A 21,511-nucleotide genomic window follows, 5' to 3' on the forward strand; every position below is an offset into this window, starting at 1 on the left:
AGGATGAAAGAGTGTGACTTCCCCAGGTCACCCAGTGGGTATACATGGTTGAGCAGGGATTCGAACCCTGCTCTCCAGAGTCATAGTCCAATACTGAAACCACTGCACCATGCTGGCTCCCTTGAATGTATGATATAGTCCAAAAAATGGATATGCTCATACCTGCATAGTATTACATAATTTTGCTTTTGTTTACACCTGACTCACCCTCACTTTGAACTATGACAATGCTTAGTTTCAGTTGCTCTGTGACTGAATATGTTCATTGTCTAAACAGATTTCAAAAACATTCTTCTGTTTCATTGTGATCTTGGAGTGCTTCATTAATAACACCCTAAAGAGTTCAGCACACATACCTGTGAGCTTCTACAGTGTAGGATGTATATCAGGTGCAAGGTTATTTTCCCCCAGACATTAAAATAGTACAAAAATCTATGCTAGAATATTCATAAAAATTCCTTGCAATACTGTGTTGATGTGATCAATAGACAGATAGAAACATACAGTTGACAGAAATACAGGATATTCACATTTAAACTGGTTATATTGAAAGAACATGACCAGTCAACCCCCCTTTATGCCCATGCTTTCCATAGAGTCAAATTGTCTACAAATATTCAAGTCCTACACAAAGAAATTAGTATAGTTTGCTCTTTAATTAATGGGTAGCATCTCTACTCTGCTCATCTCCATATATACAGTGAGTGAAATCTGTTTGCTTATTCCAACTAAAATAGAACCACTGAAGCAATTCCTGCATGGTACGTCTAACTTATCTTGATATTTATACTGTAATTGGAATTTGCAATTCAATTTAACCAAGCAGATTTTGTGTTGTAAAGTAAGAATGACAACCCTCAGTGGTCTAGGCTTACTCAAAATGAGAGGGAACCAATCTGATTATCTAGTCATTCATAGAATTTAACAATCCAGATGTCTGCCAAAATATGTTCTAAACAAATTTTAAACCCATTATATAACCAGGTTAGAAACGGACTTGTATGTTTTCAGAATTGGAAAATCTGGATTTGAATCAAAACATAGCTGTAATAGCTGTTCACAAACCTATTCCAATAAAAAACAATCCAGTCTCACATATGTGCCTTTTTGCCTTCTGTACCTTTAGGCATGCCTTGCATAATAAAATTATACTGATGGGGTTCCCTTCCCCCAAAAAGCACACATTCACCTGATCTATTATTTTAAATTGAATATCATCACCAAAGGGAAGCTGTGGATATAACATTAGATGCACAGTCATCTGTGAGTGGAAGTTATCTTTGCAGAACATATTGTTCTGTTGAACACAGGGACAAAGCAGACAGGCCAAATGGAGTGATCTGCAGCTGCTTCAGCTGTGATCGCACCAGGACTGCAGCAGCCGGACACCGCAGTCCCAAATAGCTTCCGGGTGGCTTGGGGGCATGCATTGTTTGAAAGCCATGCCCCAAAGCACTCGGAAGGCACTTTATTTGGCCTGTCTTGTTTTGGGCCTTAGTGGGAATATAGTAGTCATCAGTAGATCTGATTATCTGTATCAGTTCCTTCAGTCAGTTATAACAGAACCTTTCTGCTTGTGCTGATTTAAGAATTACTAATTTTGGTATGGTTTCTTTGGGGAAATTTCCACATGCTTTCCCCTTCTGTTCATATTGTTTCCACCATTCCTCTACATTGCCTGTGCTGGGTAAGACTGATAGGAGCTTCAATCCAACAGTATTTAGGAAATTGGCCATTTTCCTACTTAATTTAGAAGAGCCTCTGCTAATTTTCCAAGTTCCATGGCTATTCCTGCAGGCACACTTTAAATCCATAGCCAGATTCTTCGGATCTAGCACTGTATTTTGCCAGTACCACAGCCTCAGTCATATTGTAGTTAATATACTTCTATTAACACTCCTTACTCTTTTAGACTAGCAGATCTTGCCAGATTCTCAGGCACAATTTTCTACTGCCCACAATGACAACGAATGAGTTGTATGGCAGGAAAAAGTGGGTTACACAAAGAATAGACAATACCTGTGGATTGCCTATATGTGCTTTAAAGGCACATTGAACTGGAATAGAAGCTAATAAAAAATCAGTATAGATAAGCATGAATCACTTTAATGAGCTCTTTATAATCTGCTTGATTAAATCAGGCCACAGGATTCTACATTAGTTCAAGCTTCAAAGCCAACATCAGAAGCTTCACCCACTGCCAGTTTTTGATGGGCGGGGGCATTCCTGTGGGCAATCCAGCTTCCACAGGAAAATAATTTTATCATCCTCTATCTAAAAGTCATTGTCTTCCATAAATTCCTTTCTGCACCTTAAAATGTATGTGTTTTATATCCTACCTTCCCACTTTAAAATGCTCAAGGTGAGTATGTACAGTACATTGTCCTGGTACTCAAGTCTGATCTATCAATGCCTAGAAATTATGTTTTTCTATTATGTTTTCTTCCCTTTTATCTTGGAATACATTTTCAGGTAAGGTCAAATGAGACCTAGCAGTTTTTGTTTTACTAAGGAGCAGTTCTATGGAGGCTGCTTGTGAAGTTGTGCTCTTAATGGTATCCCCCCAAATAAGTAATCCTCCTTCCTTAAAGAACTTGGTTCCATGAAGGAGGAAAAGGTGGATATGAGTGCCACAGAACTACATCTTCAGGGAAACTCATAGAATTGGAAGCGACCACAAGGGCCATCCAGTCCAACCCTCTGCATGCAGGAATACACATTCAAAGCACCCCAGACAGATGCCATCCAGCCTGTTTAAAAACCTCCAAAGATGGAGGCTCCACCACACTCTGAGGGAGTGTGTTCCACTGGCAAACAGCTCTTAATGTCAGGAAGTTCTTCCTAACGCTGAATCTGTTTTCCTGTAGTTTGAATTCATTGCTGTGGGTCCTTTCCTCTGGAGTTATAGAAAACAAACATGCTTCATCTTTAGTAAGACATCCTTTCAAATATTTAAACAGGGCTACCATATTGCCTCTTAACCTTCTCTTCTCCATGCTAAACATCCCTGGCTCCTTAGGTAGCTCCTCATAGGGCATGGTTTCCATACCTTTCACCATTTTGGTTGCCCTCCTCTAGACATGCTCAAGTTTGTCCTTTTTGAATTGTGGTGCCCAAACTGGACACAGTATTTCAGGTGGGGCCTGATCAAAGCAGAATAGAGTGGTACTATTACTTCCTTTGATCTAGACACTATATTCCCATGAGAAAGCCATGCAAATTTAACATCAGATATTATGGCTAAAGCATACCTGACAGAAGTTCTGTGGTCACAGAATTATTATTATTAACCAGCATCCTTGGGCGGCTGCTTAGATTGAATATGGAGCCTGTGATGTTCCAGGAGATGTTTGTTTACTCCCATGAGAAAGCCATGGGAGAAAACAAACATCTCCTGAAACACAATAGGCTCCATTTCCAATGCATAGAAACCATTCCCTATGAGAAGCGACCTAAGGAACATAAGAGCTGATGATAAACTTGCATTGCAGTGGGGTGGTTATCTGTGTCTTGATTTATCATTTAGCTTTTATGATTCATCGTTTTCTTTTGCATATTGCCTTGAACATTAATTTAGAATGGTGTCCCATACATATATCTATAGCAGTGGTTCCCAACCTTCCTAATGCCGCGACCCTTTAATATAGTTCCTCATGTTGTGGTGACCCAAACCCATGAAATTATTTTTGTTGCTACTTCATAACTGTAATTATATAGGTGTTTTCCAGTGGTCTTCGGCGACCCCCTTGAAAGGGTCATTTGACCCCCAAAGGGGTCCCGACCCACAGGTTGGGAACCACTGATCTTATAGTGAATGGAAGCTAACATCTGAATGGAAGTCTTACACAGCGGTAAAGCCTCCCCATCTCTTCTGCCTTGCAGTTCCCCATTTCCCCTTAAATTTTTCTTTGGATCCATCACCTACCAGAGTAGATTCTGCAACTGCATGAGAAAGTTGATCTTTGTTAGATTGACAGAGAAGCAGTGCTACCAATGGAAAAATGTCTTTGAATTTCATCCAGTGACCCTCCTTTTAAGCTTGATTCAACTACACTGTGGTGGGAATTGTGTGGCTCTCCACATACTGTTGGACTGCTACCTTCAGTTTTTATCAGGTTTGGCTGTGCTAGTTAGGGTTGCTGGGAGTTGCAGTCTAGCAACATCTGGAGGGCTCCACAGTTTCCACCCCTGAACTAGACCAATACGTTGTCCTGAAGTATAAAAACTTACTGTGACTTCCCATGGGTTTATGTTTAGCTTATTTCCTAAGACTGCACCTTTTAAGCTTTTACTACTACAGTTTGACTCTGTTGCTGTTGTTGTTGTGTGCCTTCAAGTTGTTTCAGATTTCAACATATCATGGGTTTTACTTGGCATGTTTGTTCAGAGGGAGTTTGCAAGTTTTGCCCTTCTAATTGTCCTCTTTGTATAGTGCTAGGATTTTTAGAAACTTGAGCACAAGTACTAGAATGGAATCTGAATTTCAAGTGTGTGGAGGTTTGATGCCAACAATTTCCTTTTAATCCCATTCCCAATGATTTTATCTGGGGAAATTGTTAGATAAAAAGTAACTACATTTATTAACTTCTACTGATCAGAAAGCAAGTTTTCACAACACAGCACTTCTCCCTAAGATCCCCATCCCTCCTTGCTTGCTGTTTCTGTTAACTCATTTCCCTAAATTTAAAATGTTGCAGTAGATTTCTAACATTGGTTACGCAATTTTCTCGGCTCCCAGCTGCATGTGATATAGACTGTTCCAGTGAGATGTTCTTCTATTATTTGTTCTCTGATAGAAAGTCAAATTTGACAAACCCAAATTTAGCAATCAAGCATGTAAATGAAGTATACGACCTATTTATGTAACCAGACTTTGACCTTCTCAGTTGTAGACTTGGTTTGTTGGTGTACAAGTTCTCTGTATTTCATGTTCCTGTTTTTTTATTGACTGTTCTTACATAGATTTTCAAAAATTTGAATGATGGGCTTAATTAACATTCCAGCCCTTGTAGGTTAGCCATCTGTATTAATCTGCCTTAAAAACAACTTTGATCTACCTTTTGGTTCCTTCAATTATCTGAAGTCACAGACTATTAATATTGCACTTAAGCCTCCTTTAAAGCTAACTGACACTGAAGGAGGAGTGTTCATTCATTCATCTCCTTGGGCCTACTTATAAAGGCATGCTCTGTAAGACTTCATAAGATAAGAATTTGTTGGTTTCTTGTATTTCCCTGAAGGACTGGTGTAATGCCTCAGCAGCTAGTTTGTCTTTGGTTTGTCAAGACAGACTCCTTCCTTATTAAAATAAAGCCTTTCGCTGTTTTTGTCTGAGGTGATGTCTGTGTCTCCCTCTTCGCCCCCACCCCCTTTTTGTGCTAATCTCTTCTGTAGATCCCATTTGCTGAGATACTAGATTTTTCTGGTTTTTCCTAGCAGGCACAGAGACCTAGTTCATACATACAAGTCATCACTTGACAACTTTGCACTCTAGCTTTGATGTCTAGCAACTGACTATATGCACTGAGAAGCACTTTGCTTGAGGTAATGTAGGAGCTCTACCTATGATGTTACATCTGTAAGAATCTGTTGATACATTAACACCATATCTGATGTTGCAATCATTAAATAACCATGTACAACTTGCAGTCTTGTGGCTTTCCAACTTCAATCACTGGAACAATAATAATTAGTTGTTTAAAACTTAGTTTTTAATTTTCTACATAGTCTTCTATTGGGAATGATTTACAAATCAATATACAAAATGAAAGGTTCAAACAAGGTCAGTAAGAGAGGAAAGGTAGCTATATATCTATATAAATATACACATAATATACAAACACACGCATGCTGGATATTGCATATATGACATGTATATACAGACACTAACATACATGGTGTGTAAAGGTATTTCATCAGATATATTTCTTAGCTTCAATGTAGGACGGGATCTTGATAAGATATTGGACATAGTAGTATCAATGGTAAGAACTATAGGACTTCAGTATTTAAAGGTTAAAGATGACAATAACACCATGAATCATGTAATTTGAGTTTTCAGTAAAACTCAAGTAGGAGTTATATAACAAAAGCCAAGGAACTTTACATCTGCAGTTAGCTCCTAACACTCTCTTGTCCTCCAGCTCAATCTCTCCTGTGGTGTGCACTGAGTCACTTCTTGGTAGCTGTCCCTTTTCCCTGTGTCTTCTCTCTGTGTCACTAGGCTTTTCTTTCTGCCTGCTTTTTTAAACCTTCCTACTTAGTTCCACATATATTGATACATCTTTTCTATGTTTAATCTTTTATGGTTACATAAGAGTATCCTATTTCAAGAGAAGTTGAGTAGCAATGGTCTCATGTGATACAGGAAAATGAACCACAGCCTTGAAATAGCCATATTGTAGATGGTGCTTGTGTGTTGGAAAAGACTAGCACCTGTACTTATTTAGAGACCTAGCATAATTGTCGCTTACTATCTGATGTTCTGTTGTTGGCTGTTTATCGATCCATTTCCTGTATTGCTATGTACTGTATATGTATTATCCTACTTGTGAGTATGTATTTTCCCTGGATAATGATTAACCTTCCATTTTGGAGCCAAGCCCTCCCTCCAGTCCATCTGCCTTGGTCCAGGCCTCGGAGGTAGAGAGGAACTGCTGGACCTCTTACCCTTTCCCGTCACCACTCCCTTCTCCTTCTGTGTCATGTCTTTTTAGATTGTAAGCCTGAGGGCAGGGAACCGTCTAACTAAAAAGATTGCATGTACAGCGCTGTGTAAATTTACAGCGCTTCATAAATAAAGGTTAATAATAATAATAATAACTAAGTAATCAAGCTGCCAGTAAGGGGAAATGAATCTTTCCTGACCCTGATTGTGCATCTACCTCAGCAACTAGTTGGACTGAGCTTTATGAGTGCTGATGTTGATAAAATCAGTATGGTGGATGATCTACTTGGAACCTCTTCATTCTGTAATGTGTACTTTCTAGACATTTTTAATACTCCATAAAAAAACCCAAATGACTCCTGTTAAATGGAATTTACATTGTAAGCAACATATGTGAAGACATTAGAAATACAAAAAGCATTTCTATTTTTAAAACAGTCACCCTTTTAGGAAAGCAGGACCATTGATATACATACACAACTTTTTTACACCAAAAGGCCCCCTCATAACCCCTACAGATGGGAACAGTTTTGCTATGTTTTCAGACTCCTCTGGACTGTTTTAGGTCTAGGAAAGGCCTTATTTCAGACAGAAAGTAAGCAAGATATCAACTTTCCATTTGAAAAAAGGCCTAAGATGGTGAAAATGTCCCCTATAACCTTAGGGAGCTGGGGCCAAGTTTTCTCCACTCTGGCTTTAAAATCATGTTTAGAGACATGATACATGGTGACTGAGGCATGTTTGAAATTTATGAAGTTTTTGGGGTCCTAGAACATTCCCTGCTGCAGTATCTGTAAGGCCTGTACAATTGGGTTGCATGTTTTTCCTCTGTACAACAGGCAAGGGCAGGGCTTACTTTGGACAAAGAACTATCTAGCAGAATGCAGAAATAATTATGCATAGCTTTATACACTTTGTTTCATTTCCCTAAATTTAAAATGTTGCAGTAGATTTCTAACATTGATTAAGTAATTTTCTCGGCTCCCAGCTGCATGTGATATAGACACTTCCAGTGAGATGTTCTTCTATTATGAGACACAACTAAGATACAATCCAGTTCTTTTAACGTCAGTGTTTGGAATTCCAACTAAAGTATACTCCCCAGAACCAATTTTGCAGTCCCTCAGCATCCTAATACTCCACTCCCCATTTTTATGAATTCAAAATGTTCTCCCTCGCCTGACCCCCATTGTAGCTTGTTATGTATTTGAGGCTGTTCTGGGTCTAGCAGAGGCCTTTAATGAAGAATTAAATTGGTTTAATGAATGCCAGTTAACTTCCCTGTTAGATAAAGGCCTGTCCTAGAAGTAAAACAGCCCAGAAGAGCTGCCAACACATACATAGCAAAATTCTCCCCACATCCTCTAGGATGTTTGCAGGATGTTAAAGAAAAAAATGTCCTCCCCACAATCCCAGGAAGTTGTCTATTCCTACTATGGATTAATCTACCTGACCTTCAGAATTTTAATCAGGCTCCTTGTAGGTTAGGAATATTGTGTAATATGAAGTCCACATGGAAAGCCAGTGGTGTTTACTGTTTTATGTACAATAGCATGCTCAGCATTTGGCAAGCCAAATCCCTAAGGCAACAATACTAAACACAATTATTTGAGAATAAATCTCATTGAATTCAGTGTGGGACACACTTCTGAGTAAACATGCTCAGAGCTGTGCAATATTGTTTCTGGATAAGCAGGTAGCTTCCTTTGATCTTTATCCTTTCTGGTAAATTTACTGGTGCAGTAAAGGGCAGCTGTGTAAGTTATTTAATGTGTGAGCATAGCAATCCTGCTGGATTTGATTTCTGAATTTGGTGCACAAGCTGCTCTTTGCCTACTTCATTACTGAAGGAAGAAAGTTCTTCATGTGGCTGATTACTACCTGGGAACCTGGCTGACAGCAGCACTGATTAATAGCTTATGCCAAGAATTCAATTATTTCTTAATGTATAACTTCATGTGAGACCCTCTGGAATTCAAGTGCTTCCTATTATACTAGCTGCACCTATCTTCTTTTGGGTAAGGCATAATGAGTCTTCCTATTATATATTTGTCAATCTTTACTGTCTATGGATAAGGCTATAAGCATAGGTAACAACTGAGGAATTAAGAACTCTGGAGTTCTGTCTAACCAGAACTCTGCCATAACTAGACTTATTAGATATGCCAAATCAACCTCAAGGGACAGAAGGAAAATGTATCCAGACTGTTTATAACATTCCTCACTTCTCCTGGGTTTTAGTCTTAAGGTTCCTCTCCCGACTCTATTAAGAGCTTCCCTAAAGGTACACTTACTGTATGTATCACAGTATTTCCTCTGAGGTATTCATGTGTTAGGAGAAAATTCCTTTGATAAAAATGTCCTCATAGAACACTGGGCAAGTTATTAATGTTGACAGCTATGCTATCTCAGCAAAGAACAGATTGGAAAAATTATGCTTTTCCAGCAACCTTCCATTCTTAAAAGGCTAGGGCAGTTTCTCCAACTTGTTCATTTTGGAAACGAGTCCATCAAAATTATAACACAAATTTACTTGAATGCCTTAACCCCACAGTGATTTTAACTGCCATCAGTAGGAATCTGGCTCCCTATTTGCTATATGTTACTGTAAGCTGGTGTGGTGTAGTGGTTTAAGTAATGGACTAGGATTATAGGAAATCAAGGTTCAAATTTGCATGGCTGTAGAAACCCATTGGGTGACCTTTGGTAAGTCACACACTCTCAGCCTCAGAAGAAGGTAATGGCAAACCCCCTTTGAATAAATCCTGTTGAGAGAACCCCATCATAAGGTTACCTTAGAGCTGCCATAAGTCAGAAATGACTTCAGTGCACACAACAGCAGCTGTTCCACAACAGAACTACTGGTTCCTTTAGATGGGAAGGCAAGAGGTATAAATTCTCTTTTATAATTTCTTTCCTTAATTTACAAAGAAAGTTGAAAGGTTTATGGTTAAAAGTGCAATCCCAAAGCCATAATATACTGTTACTGTCTTCAGACATGAGCTATGTCAAGCCTTTATGAGTGCTGCTTAAATTATTATTACAGTATAATTGGATCACAATATACGTAATGGTTGGCTTTAGTGCAGTTATGCTGTGTTGGATTAACACTGGTTGGTAAAGATATGTCATGGTGGGAATCTTTGATTTATGATTAATAAACCTGTGTCTTGCCTTTCTCTTGAGTGTATGGGTATGTTTAGTATTTAGCTTTCTTCCTTGTAGCACTGGCAGCTTTAAAAATGGAGAGTGCTACAAAGCAGAAATATTTATGTACTGTTTGTTCTTCAACAGTCTGGATGGGGGCCCCTAGCTTAAGGCTGCCTTCCTGAAATTTTCCAGCTCACAGGCTCTAAGAATTTGTACTTATGGGTTCTGGTGGAACTAGGACCAAGGAGATGCAGCCTATCCTAAACAGTGAGCTAAACTAAAAACTGTCTCATGGTCTGGCGCTTAGAGGAGTGAGGTTCCAGACTTCTTCTGTTCTTTGATTTACCACTGCACTTCAATTCACAGATAGCCACACTATTATAACAGACCTTGGTTTTGGGACACATTAATTTCTTGGGAGTTACATTTTAGATAGATAGATAATTCATTAAAAAACTCAAACCCTAGGCTCTATGAAAACCGGCATTCCATATTGAAGTCCAGACCTATTTAGTAAAGCCTTTAGACATTATTTTGTAAAAGCAGAATTGATAATGAATCTCATTACAGAGAGCGAGAGGGGAAGAGCCACTGATGTTTCTATGTATTTATGCTTTGGCAGGGACAGTGGTGTCTATCATATTAGTCATAACATCACCCAGAACAATACCTGCTCTGTCACTGTCCTAGGACAAGATTCTCCATCTTAACACTCCATTATGATCTGCTGTTGATCCCACACAACTCATCAGGAGTCAAAAATATCCCAGGAAACCAAGTCATGATTGGTTAGTGAGCGCAGAAGCTTCTGGTTTTGCTACAGCCGTGCTCTGCTATGCAATAGCCAAGGATTTAAACCCTTCTCAAGTTTTTCCTCTCCTGAGGAGGAATACTCTGCATACTGCTGCAGGGAGGAGGAGACAATGCTCCAGCAAGCAATATGTGGACTGGAAGCACCTTGCAGGTGATCAAGCCCTGTTTCCAGAAGAAGCAATAAACTGGGCTGTTTTCCCAGAATAGCCATTGCCCCAAGTTGTTGATGGCTACAGCATGGTGTCTTTGCATAGGTTTTTCACTGAGGAAATTTACATTGGGTCTGGAAAGGTGAAGGACTGTTTATAAGTGAGAAGTGAAGGCTGGTGTAGGTGTTGTGGGAAACAAAGCAATCCGAAGGCTGCTCCTTGTTGTGTCCCTGCTTTCTGGTGCCAGTAGCAGTTCATCATCAGCAAGGTAGGAGAGATGGGTAGAAAACCCATTGTCATATCCTTTTGCATCTGCTCTTTGTTGACATGGAATGAGAGTCATTGAAGGGAAGCTATAGGCATCTAGGACTGATGAGCAGCTTGAAGGCACTCGAAAGATGTCTGGTGCCTCAAATATATGATCCATGTCAGAGAAAGCAACAAGGGCCTGAGTAGAGTCATATGAGCTCTTCTCTGTGTCCTCAGACACATAGGATTGGGCACAGCTCTCCTGAGCTTGCCTTTTCTGCTTCAGTAACCGCAGGTCATCTCTGAAATGGGGGTTAAAAAGCAGGTAGAGCAGGGGGTTCAGGCAGGCTGGCAAAGGAAGCACCACCAACAGCACAGATTTGATGACTTCAGGGGTGATGAGAAAGAGACTGAGCATGGAAGAGAATGTTAGGAAGGCCACAGGGCAGTAGAGAAGACAGTTGGTGAAAATGAGCCAAGCAACATGCTTAATCATAGCACAATCCCATACGGTGTCAAACTCACCTTTCAGCAGGTTGCAGTAGAGGCGGATGTATGTCCCCGTGATAATGAGGAAGCAGAGGGTGTTTACCAACACCAAGGTCACCATGAAACCCAGCATGGAAGGCTTACCATCAGGGAGTGGGTAAGGTAGGCAGAGTGGAGATGCGCCATACTCCCCAACAGAGAACAGAGGCAGCACTGCAGCTACCAAAGAGAGTGCCAAGCAACTCAAGGCGCCTGCCTTGACAGTGCCAAAGGATGGAACCTTTCCATATGTCCGCATGCATGACACTGAGAGACTGCACTGCACAGTGGCCAATGTTAAGAGAAGAATGGAAGCCTCTGAAGCAAAGACAGATAGGAATCCAGTCACCTGGCACCCTATACCCGTTTCCCACCTGGCTCCATATTTTGCAAAATGACCAAAAGTGAATGCATCCACAAAGGCCAGAATAGCACAATACAGGCCTGTCAATATGTTGGCACCAGCAATGGTGCCAATAACAAACTTGATGGGGGAGAGATAGCCAGGTGAAGCAAAGACAACCACCATGACTAGCCCATTGCACAACATGGAGACCAATGTGATCAGCCAGATCCCTAGGCGGATGACCCAACTCTCAAACAGGTGATCACAGGGCTTGAAAGGACCTAAAAAGGAAGGAAGGAAGCAAAATTACAAAATGGATGGCAAGGATGATGCAACAAAGCAGGTGACACAGTACCATGCAGAACTTCAGCTCAAAAGTGAGACATGTGAACATTTTGTCTCATTTTGCATTTAACAGAGGATGAAGAAAAAGAAACTTACTGAGTACTTAAGCTGAGATAGCTCTATGGACACATGCCTAGAAGTAAGGTGGCTCACAGTGAAAAAAAGGCATAATAATGGTGCACTTCTCTTAGATGTGTTGCTCAACAGATGCAACTAGGGGCTTGGAAATCAGTATTCAAAGTACAAGGGGCTTATTTGAGTTATTTTGAGGGGGGGGCAAAGAACTAAATGGAGTGCAAAAGATAGTCCTCTGAAAATCCTGCATTCTCTTAATCATCTGTGAGATATTGGCCAGCAGTAAGTCATTTTCTTTAGGGCAGTAAGGGCTAGAAATAGCCCGAAAAACCCACAAAAAAGCTAGAAATGTGCTTTATTTTAAAAAGAAAGATTGAGATTGCTGTTTTACACTACATGAACTTAGACTTGGTAGTGGATAAAGAACTGAGATATCAGAAAAACAGTTCTGAATGCAGAATTCACAGACATTGCCATGTTAGTCTGGATAGGTATGCAAAAAGATTTTGTAGCATATGATGAGGGAGACTCAGCATACAAAAACTTACACTACAAGCTCTCTCTCTCTGTTAGTTTCAAAGGTGCTACAATATCCCTTTGCAGTGATATATGTAATGTTCATCAGTGAGTATCACAGAATTAGTATTTTCTAGGAAGCTTTGTACTTCCATATTTGGATCAACTAAAAATGTATTATAGTAATCACTTTTAATGAAACAAAGCTTTTTATCAATGATATCTGTATTTTAGCATTTTTTCTTACTAGGGCTTGGTGTACACTGGATGTTGGGATATAGCTTTGAATCATCAAGTTCCAGCTGGAAGTCATCTATGTCCAGGTCATCTAGATAACATACAAAAAGAAATACAGATACATACAAAAAGAAAGATGTTAAGGAAATACTGGTAATTGTAACTATAAAGGACTATTATGGATTATATAAAAGTTATATAGATAATAAGCTATTTAGGAAAGACGTCAATGGTGTTAACAATAGAATTTACGTATAAAATAGATGATTCAGTTAAAGGATGAACAAGAAACATTTTGTAAGGAGACTTAAAAGGATTTAAAGGAAAGTCATATAAATGATACATTATATATATTCAGTTTAAAGGATGGGAAGGTTGTTTTTAACATTTTTTTGTTTTTGCTCTATATTTTTTTGTGTGTGTATGTACTTGTAAGTTAGTTTGAAATTTTTGTTTTTGTATTTTGTTTTTGTTTTCTGTTGTATATATATGAATGGTGTTTTATTAATAAAATCATTTTTTTAAAAAACAACAAAAAGAAATACATCACAGTTATGTTAATATTCATCTTTGTATTGTGACATGTGACTTAGTTTCTCAGTCACAGCTATGGAAATGGTGAGAAATCATCTTTGATATGCTTTTCTACATCTCTGGATTTTGTGCTTAAAGCAGCAGGCCTGAAAAAATGTGACAGATGTGTTACAAAACAATATATCATGTTATAAATGTATTTTCTTAAAACATCTGTCTCCAACAAAACTCAATGCCACTCATCATTTTAAGGGATGTATTTGTCTCATGATTTCAGAATCCATAAATATATCTGCGGAGCATTTAATGGTATTTTCCACAGATTTCACAGGTTTGTACTCTCAGAGGGAGCACAGCTACTTTGTTGCTCAACTGGTAAGAACCCATTGTTGTTTCAGTGTTTTTGTCCAAGGCCTGATAGATTTATGGCACAAATCAGCTTGTTACTAACACACTTGAGATGGGCATGTTTGCTTGCTTGCTTGCTTGCTTGCTCAAAACATTTGTATATTCTTTCATCCTCATGAGGTGATGGGATCCAGGAACAGCACTGTGTTGTACAGTCACCAACCTAGCTGCATAAGCTATTCAATAAGGTTTTCACTATTTACCACTAACCAGGAGTAGAAGAAGAGGGAAAAGTTTTTTGCAATTCATCCAAATGAGCTACTCCCATGGTATAGTCAGGGCTATGGCTGGCACAGTATTTTGGTCCTTGATTGCCATGTTGAGTGTTCTGTCTTCAGTTGAAGTGTATGTGTTTTGCAGATTACGGTGTGTGTGTAACTTCACATTTCTTTACATTATTCAGACTTTTAGATAAGGGGACCAAGCAGATCTGTATTCTTAGTTCACTATTTCTGGAATGCTTTCCTGAGGTGATTTACAGAGATTTTAATGGGCAGCAGTGGAGTTCTGACTAACAGAGAAGAGGGCTAAAGCTAGAAAAACACCTTGCTCTGTAGGCTGACAGAAACACTTTATATTGCACAGATGGGAAACGCTGCATCTGTGGAATTTCTGTCCATAGAATTAAGCAAAGAGGGAAAACTGACCCTATAGGTGTAGTGCTTGCCAGGCAGCTGTTAAAGACACAAAGCCTTTGTCAGGAAAAAATATGGCAACACTACAGTCAAGGATTCCTTTCTTCAGTAGTTGTTTTCTATCTTAAACAGAGAGTTCATACAGAACAGAATTTATAATGAATATTTCCCTAAGGAATTTTTGTGCAAAAAATAAAATAAAAATGATGAATGTTTGTGAGCTGTATTGCTCATCACTAATTCCTTCCCACTGCTGGGAGCTCAGGTAGCTCCAACTTAGGCTAGGAATATGCTGGCATCTGGAAGAGAATGACTTGTTGCCCAGTAGTCTAGACAGCTGAGTCTTTGCTGTTTATTTTACTGGAGGTGTCAAGTACATGATTTGGGCTGTCTTAGCAAAAAGGTGCATACCCTTTTCCCACAAACATCCTGCCATCAAAACAGACTGGTTGCACAAAGGTAACTACACAGAGCTTCCATTGAACATGTAAGCAGGGGAAAAAATCCTACTCTGTGTACTGCTGGATGAGGGCAAGGCCCAATGGCATAGCATAAAAGCTATGTAGAAAACCCATTTCCTCAGGCTACATGAATCCTTTCTGTTTTCTGCCTCTGAGTGATGCAAAGCTTTTCCAGGAAGAAATGTGAGTGAATCAATTCATTCCATCACGGGCAAGAGGATGCTTGCTCACCCACAGAAGACAGATTAGAGGTGACAAACCAATCTGCTGTCTGATACATATGTTATGAAATGCTACAGTTGGACTATAAAAGAGGACAGAATTGTCATGTAGCACAGCAGTCCTGGGAACTGATGCCTGGGTGTCACAACTGCTAGAAAAATAGACATTGGCACCTATGCCACAATGTCCTGAATAGTAAGCACCTTGCAAGATAGCTTGCTATAAGAGCTGCTGTTATTTCTGTTTGAAAGTGAAGTAGCTGGAGCTGGGAAGCAACCTGAGAGCAGGATCCATGATCTCTAGGATATTGTTCATTGGAAAATATATCTTCAATGGGAAAGAAAATTCTAAGGGGAGAGGGATATCAGAATTCTCACATGTAAACATTATTTTTCCCTATAATGCACCCCCCCCCCCCCAAACAGAAGGGGGCTTCTGGTTCCACTTTTTAAGAAACAGGAAGCTTATGCTTAAATAAGGTGGCTGTTTAATAAGAAAGCATTGACCAGACTGCAGTGGTAATTCTAGAACGCAGATGATGCAGCTTGGAGGGCTGCCTTATAAAATTCAGGAAAGTATCCTTCATTTTCTAAGAAAGGGACTACTGTTTTACATGCTGGGACATAATAACAAAGGCCAAGCTATTAACTCCAAAGAATAAAAAGATGGCAAATCCCCTCCCCTTTTAGTGTTCCGTGTCATATGTATTTTTCAGTTCAACTAAAGTATCTTTTTCTTAACAGTGTGTGTGGGCCATGTGTTTATACAATCATGTCATGCAGCAAACAAACAATCAAAGCTGTGGTTTGGGAATCAGCTCCACCAGTGTTTTTCACATGTGACTTCCAGTTGCAAAGAAACCCCCCTTGTCACCAAAATGTTTACGCCTGGAAGCAGGAATACATTTAAACTGTCCTACTTTGATCTCCGCCATGCAGAATCTTTCCCAACATAAACTCGATCCTACTCTCTAGTTCTTTGCATTGTACCAGATGATCAATGGTCCAGACTACCGTATATACTTGACTGTAAGTCGATAAATTTATGCCACCAAATTGACCCTAAAATCCTGGGTCAGCTTATATATGGGTCAGTACACTAATTCTGCTAAGAAGGATCCTCAAACAAGCACTGCCATGATGCCCCACTCTTCGTGCCTGGAGACATGTGTGCATGTACTGTAAGTGCGTGAAAGAGTTTTCAATCCGATTTTAAAGCCTTCTCTTCTCTCCACTTCTTTCTCTTCCCAATCCAATCTGAAAGCCTTCTCTCCCCATCAAAGAAACACCCCTTTTAACGCCACTTCTTTCCCTTCCAAAGCAGATTTTAAAGCCTTCTCTCTCCATCAAAGGAACACTTTCCTCCCTCACTGTGCTCTTTTTTGTAGCTTAACTTCTCCTTTAACAAATTCAGAAACAGCAAAAACTCAAAATTTGTCTTACAGTGATTGTCAGCATGGCCTGGAAATAGTCCCAAGGTCCTCTTGGGGCCATCCTCATCCTCAGGGCTCATATCCTCCAAATCCCAATGACTAGAGCCTTTGAAGAAGTTGCCACATGCTCCATAGGCACAGCACTGGTAGGCATAGGGCACCTCCAAGATCCTGGGGAGGACGAAAAATGGCTACTAGTAACTTGGCTCTCTTTTTCTATTTTACACATGCGGGCGCAGAAATTATTATTATTATTATTATTATTATTATTATTATTATTATTAACCTTTATTTATAAAGCGCTGTAAATTTACACAGCGCTGTACACACAATCTTTTTAATTAGACGTTTCCCTGCCCTCAGGCTTACAATCTAAAAAGACATGACATAAAAAGAGATTCATACTGCAACAAAGGTAGCCTCCTTCATACTGAACATGCGAAGTGACAAGCTGGAGAAATGCAAGATACTTTTAATAGTTTAATCCCTTTAATAGTTGCAGAGAATTTTTTTTTGCACATGGAGCTGCTCATGTAGCCTTCAGGAAAACTGAAACTGCTGACACTCTTCCACACAGCTATTCATTGTACAAGAGCCCACCCTCTTAAGCACAGTGTGTAAGTGTGTGCAGGAACCAAAGTCCATATTTCCATGATTTGGTTTAATGGACAGCCAGTACCGGATGGAAACAAAAACCCTAGGATGGAAACAAAAAATCCCTGGAGCAATAAATATGTGAGAAAAGGCACTGAATTGCATGGTGTAATGGTGGCTAAGGACTCCCCACTTGCATAAATGCTAGACACTGCTGGCACTTCTGCCACTGTGTTCTGAGCCTTATGGTACATTGCCTTAGCTGCTTACTCTCACCCCCCCAGGCAGCTCATTAATCCACAGCAGACAAGACATGGCCACACAAATAGCATTTACTGTAGGAAGGCTGGATGTCATTAGCTGAGGTTGGCTTTTGCAAAGGTTTTCCACTCTGCTGAGCCCCAGGCATGAGCCTCCTGTGTTCAGGCCTTGTGTGTGAGTTTGGAGGATACCAGTGACAAGACATTCAGTGGCTCATCAGTTTCTCAAGGCAGTGATGGATTCAGAATGTGAACAGGAAGACAGGTTTGCTTAAGTCTCTGGCTTAAAAGAATTACATGGAATTGTCTGGTAAACATGGATAGCAAAAGGCAGACTAAAGCAAACAAATAAAGTTCAGTCAGAGAGAGAGAGAGAGAGCAAGAGTGAGAGAGCACACTCACACTGTATGGCCTGAGAAATATGAAACAAAGCTCACCTTATCTTCGGAAAGCTTTCTTTACTGAAAGGTTCAGACAGTGCAGGGTTGCCTTTGAGCTTCAGATGAGTCAATCCATTCAGACCAGCCAAGGGCAGTGTCACTAGCTGATTGTCAGTCAAATCTCTAAAGATGTAAAGACAGAGGGGACACTTGACTGGAGAGAGCTGTGAAGGCTCCAGGAGCTGAGTTTCTCACAAGATTTTATTCCGGATAACTTAGCATTTCTATGAATGGTGTTTTAAACAGGATTTGTGTGCCATATTTGTTATGTTTTATTTTAATAAGCTACTTCAAGAATATCTTGGATGAGCTGATTAGATATTGTTACTCAAATTAAGATGCTGAATACAGATACAACTTGGGTTGCTTGCAAAAAGTTATAGGCTCTTATCACACAAGGCACTTACTGCACTGGAATCATAGCCCAAACGCTTCAGAAGCGCAGAGGTGGGATTGCTGATTGTGCTTCTGAAGCATTGTTGAGGCATTTTGCTGTTCTTCTGTTGATGAATCATTCACGGAGCAGCCATTTTTTGCATAATGGAATGATTCATCGATGGAAGAACAGTGGGACAATGCTTCAGAAGTGTGACCGGCCTCCGCTCTTCTGAAGTGTTTGGGCCATGATTCCAGTGTGGTAAGTGCCTAATGTGATAAGGTGCATAGTGTATGTGTGAACCATGAGGCCATATCTCTTTATGAATTATAACAATTTGGGTTATGTATTGTCTTATCCCTGCCCCCAGGAAAACTCTGAGGTTGGGAATAATTAGTTACTCATTGCTTCCTGGGGTTGAAAGTAATAAGTTGCAAACCATTCCTATCTACAGATAAAGCTTCACTCTGGGAACTAATTAGTTAGCAATTACAAGAGCCAACATGGTGTAGTGGTTTGAATGTTGGACTGCATCTCTGGAGATCAGGGTTCAATTCACTGCTTGACCATAAAACCCACTGGGTGATCTTGAGCAAGTCACTCTCTCTCAGCCTCAATCGCTGGCAATGGCAACCCCACTCTGAGGAAACCTCCCAAGAAACCCCTATGATAGATTTGCCTTAGAGTTGCCATGAGTTAAATTGTACGCCATAGGCAGGTTTACTCTTATCTATTTATTGTTTGTATGTACAGCGCTGTGAAAATCTACAGTGCTATCTAAATAATAATAAGAAGAAGTAAAAAATGACTAAAATGCACACAACAACAAATAATAATGAAGGTAGGTTTCACTACAGCTGTCCTGGTACGATACAGGATAAAGAACAAGGAGGCATAGATTCAAAAATCTCTGCTTAGCTTTGAAGCTTATTGGATGCCTAGAGACCAGTTACGCTTTCTGAGCCACAAAGTGGTTTTGATGATACAACAGGAAGAGGGTAATTCCACATACACAGTAACTGGATATGCTAGTACATCCCACCTTATCCCCGCAGTTCACATGCAATAAATGGTTTTAAACTACAGTGGTCTCTCACTCTGCCAATTGCAGCAATGGTGGGACCAGCAGTGTCTGTGAAGTTGCTTACAACAGAGTTTTATACACTGGTATAGAATGTCCCATGATCGAAATAGATACTTTTCTTGACATGCCAAAACCAGGGCCTCAGGAAAACCATATAATGCACAAATCTATTATGTATCCTTGGTCCAACTTACAGTTTGATAAGAGAATTGAGGGTCACAAAAGCCTCAGAATGGATATGTTGAATGCAGTTCCAACTCAGATCGCTGCAAGGCAAGAGTATGAATAATAACAACAACAAAAAAAAGCATGCTGAGGAATCTGTAAGTGATAAGGCTATAGATTACTCATCCTTTATTTATTCTCAGAGTCTCAAAGTATCCCTTAATGATTTTCTTCTAAGGAAAGGCAAATTCCTTTGTTTTCCTGAGTATAACTCTATCCTTGTGAAGATTTCTGGATAGCTTCTGCTTCACAGAATGCCCCTTTTTATTCATCCCTGATGCATTGGGGATGTTCTGTGCAAACAGTAGTTACAGGTTAATAGTTGTCATACAATTAGTGTCTTTTATAGTCTTGTCCACATTCAGTAAACTGGTATAATCTCAGGCATTCTTGTGATGCTAATTGATATCTAGAAACATATTTTCAACAGTAGCCCAGACTTTGTAAGCACTACATTTTCAATATGTAACCAATAGATGACATATCATTTGTAGGGCTGCAATACAAAATCATTGTGGTCTGTTGTGAAGGGTACAGATTCACAACAGGGAAAAAAAATCCTACTTTTTATTATTGATGTTTTTTTAAATTGTTATGTGTTTAAATTTAGCTGTGGCTTTAATGTAGTAATCTCTTTAACTATGTTTTAATACTGTGTAACTAACTGTTTCTGAAGATGTATCTGTTTTTATCATGTTGTAAATTGCCCAGCCTTGGGAAGAAAGTGATATATAAATCAAACAAGAAAGGGGAAGGGGTTATGTATAACTTTAGTAAGGGCAAAGTATGAATATTGGTTCCATAAAACCTCAGAGATGTGATCTTTAGAAATACTAGTTGTCTGGTTGCACAATAACCCTCTCCGTTAAAAATAAATTATTAATAAGCCATGTGGGGCATGAAGGGCCATTGTCTTGGAAAATATATTTTTGGATCTGCAGCAGGGAGAGTTGTGTAAGGAACAGGTAGAAAAGCCTGCAAGGAGTGCTTTGAGGTTTGGAAGACTGGCCTCTGGGGAAATTTCAAACAATAGAGGAGCCTTCTGGAAAACTAGCAGGGAAGATGGGTAGTGAACCTTTATTCCTTTAGTTGCTTATTTCAGTCTCATAGGCTGAAATATTTTACAGTGCTAATCAGTCTCTGTTCCTGATATGTTTCTAACTCTGTGGAAAATAATACATCACACATTTTCCATTTCCCTTTGTGTTAGGTATGTAATATGGGTTCTCTCTCTTTCGCTCTAACTCTTGTGTGTGTGTGTCCATATCATATTTTATTTGCATCTGGTACTTTTGCAGGCCTGGAACTGTGCCTAACATTTTGAACTACATCCTCCATTTTCTTCTCATTTTGGGCTGGCGGAGGGAGGAGGAGATGTCAGCTGTTGTGTGCTCCATGGACTAGTACAGTCAATTTGTTTTGAAGGGATCTTTGTATAGCTGGGTCTGTAATGATGCCTAGAGCAGGCTGCATTATACTATTCATGATCTCCTGATTTTCTTTAATTATAATAGAAACCTCTGATAATTCCCTGTGAGCTGTACTTACATGGAGTGTAAGGCTGTGAGCTGCCCAAAGGTGTCTGCTCTAATTTCATGGATGCAGTTGTGCTGAAGGCCACTGCAAAGACAGAGAGGCTGCAATGAGAGAGGGAAACTTGCTTCATAGAGTTCTCCATTTTCATTGGCAACAGAAGAAAGCATTCTTGCCATGAAGGTTACTCCCATTAAAGTTGCAAAGGGGGTCAAATTTCAAGAGCAAAGTG

General features: G+C 39.7%; 1 protein-coding gene across 1 annotated transcript in view; it reads right to left on the reverse strand.

Moving 5' to 3' along the window:
* Positions 1-10,419: 10,419 nt before the first annotated feature.
* Positions 10,420-21,511, reverse strand: part of LGR6 (leucine rich repeat containing G protein-coupled receptor 6) — a 170,938-nt gene continuing 159,846 nt past the window's right edge. The window contains exons 11-16 of the mRNA XM_089518559.1: positions 21,295-21,366; positions 19,716-19,787; positions 18,059-18,184; positions 16,778-16,938; positions 13,086-13,166; positions 10,420-12,183 (exon numbers count right to left, since the gene is read on the reverse strand). Of these exons, the coding sequence (XP_089374685.1) occupies positions 10,934-12,183; positions 13,086-13,166; positions 16,778-16,938; positions 18,059-18,184; positions 19,716-19,787; positions 21,295-21,366 (1,762 nt within the window). The 3' untranslated portion in view covers positions 10,420-10,933. The remainder of the gene's footprint in view (positions 12,184-13,085; positions 13,167-16,777; positions 16,939-18,058; positions 18,185-19,715; positions 19,788-21,294; positions 21,367-21,511) is intronic.

This window comes from Sceloporus occidentalis, unplaced genomic scaffold (assembly GCF_023333645.1).
Source record: "Sceloporus occidentalis isolate IW3139 unplaced genomic scaffold, rSceOcc1.0.p SCAF_3, whole genome shotgun sequence".
Classification (NCBI taxonomy): Eukaryota; Metazoa; Chordata; class Lepidosauria; order Squamata; family Phrynosomatidae; genus Sceloporus; species Sceloporus occidentalis.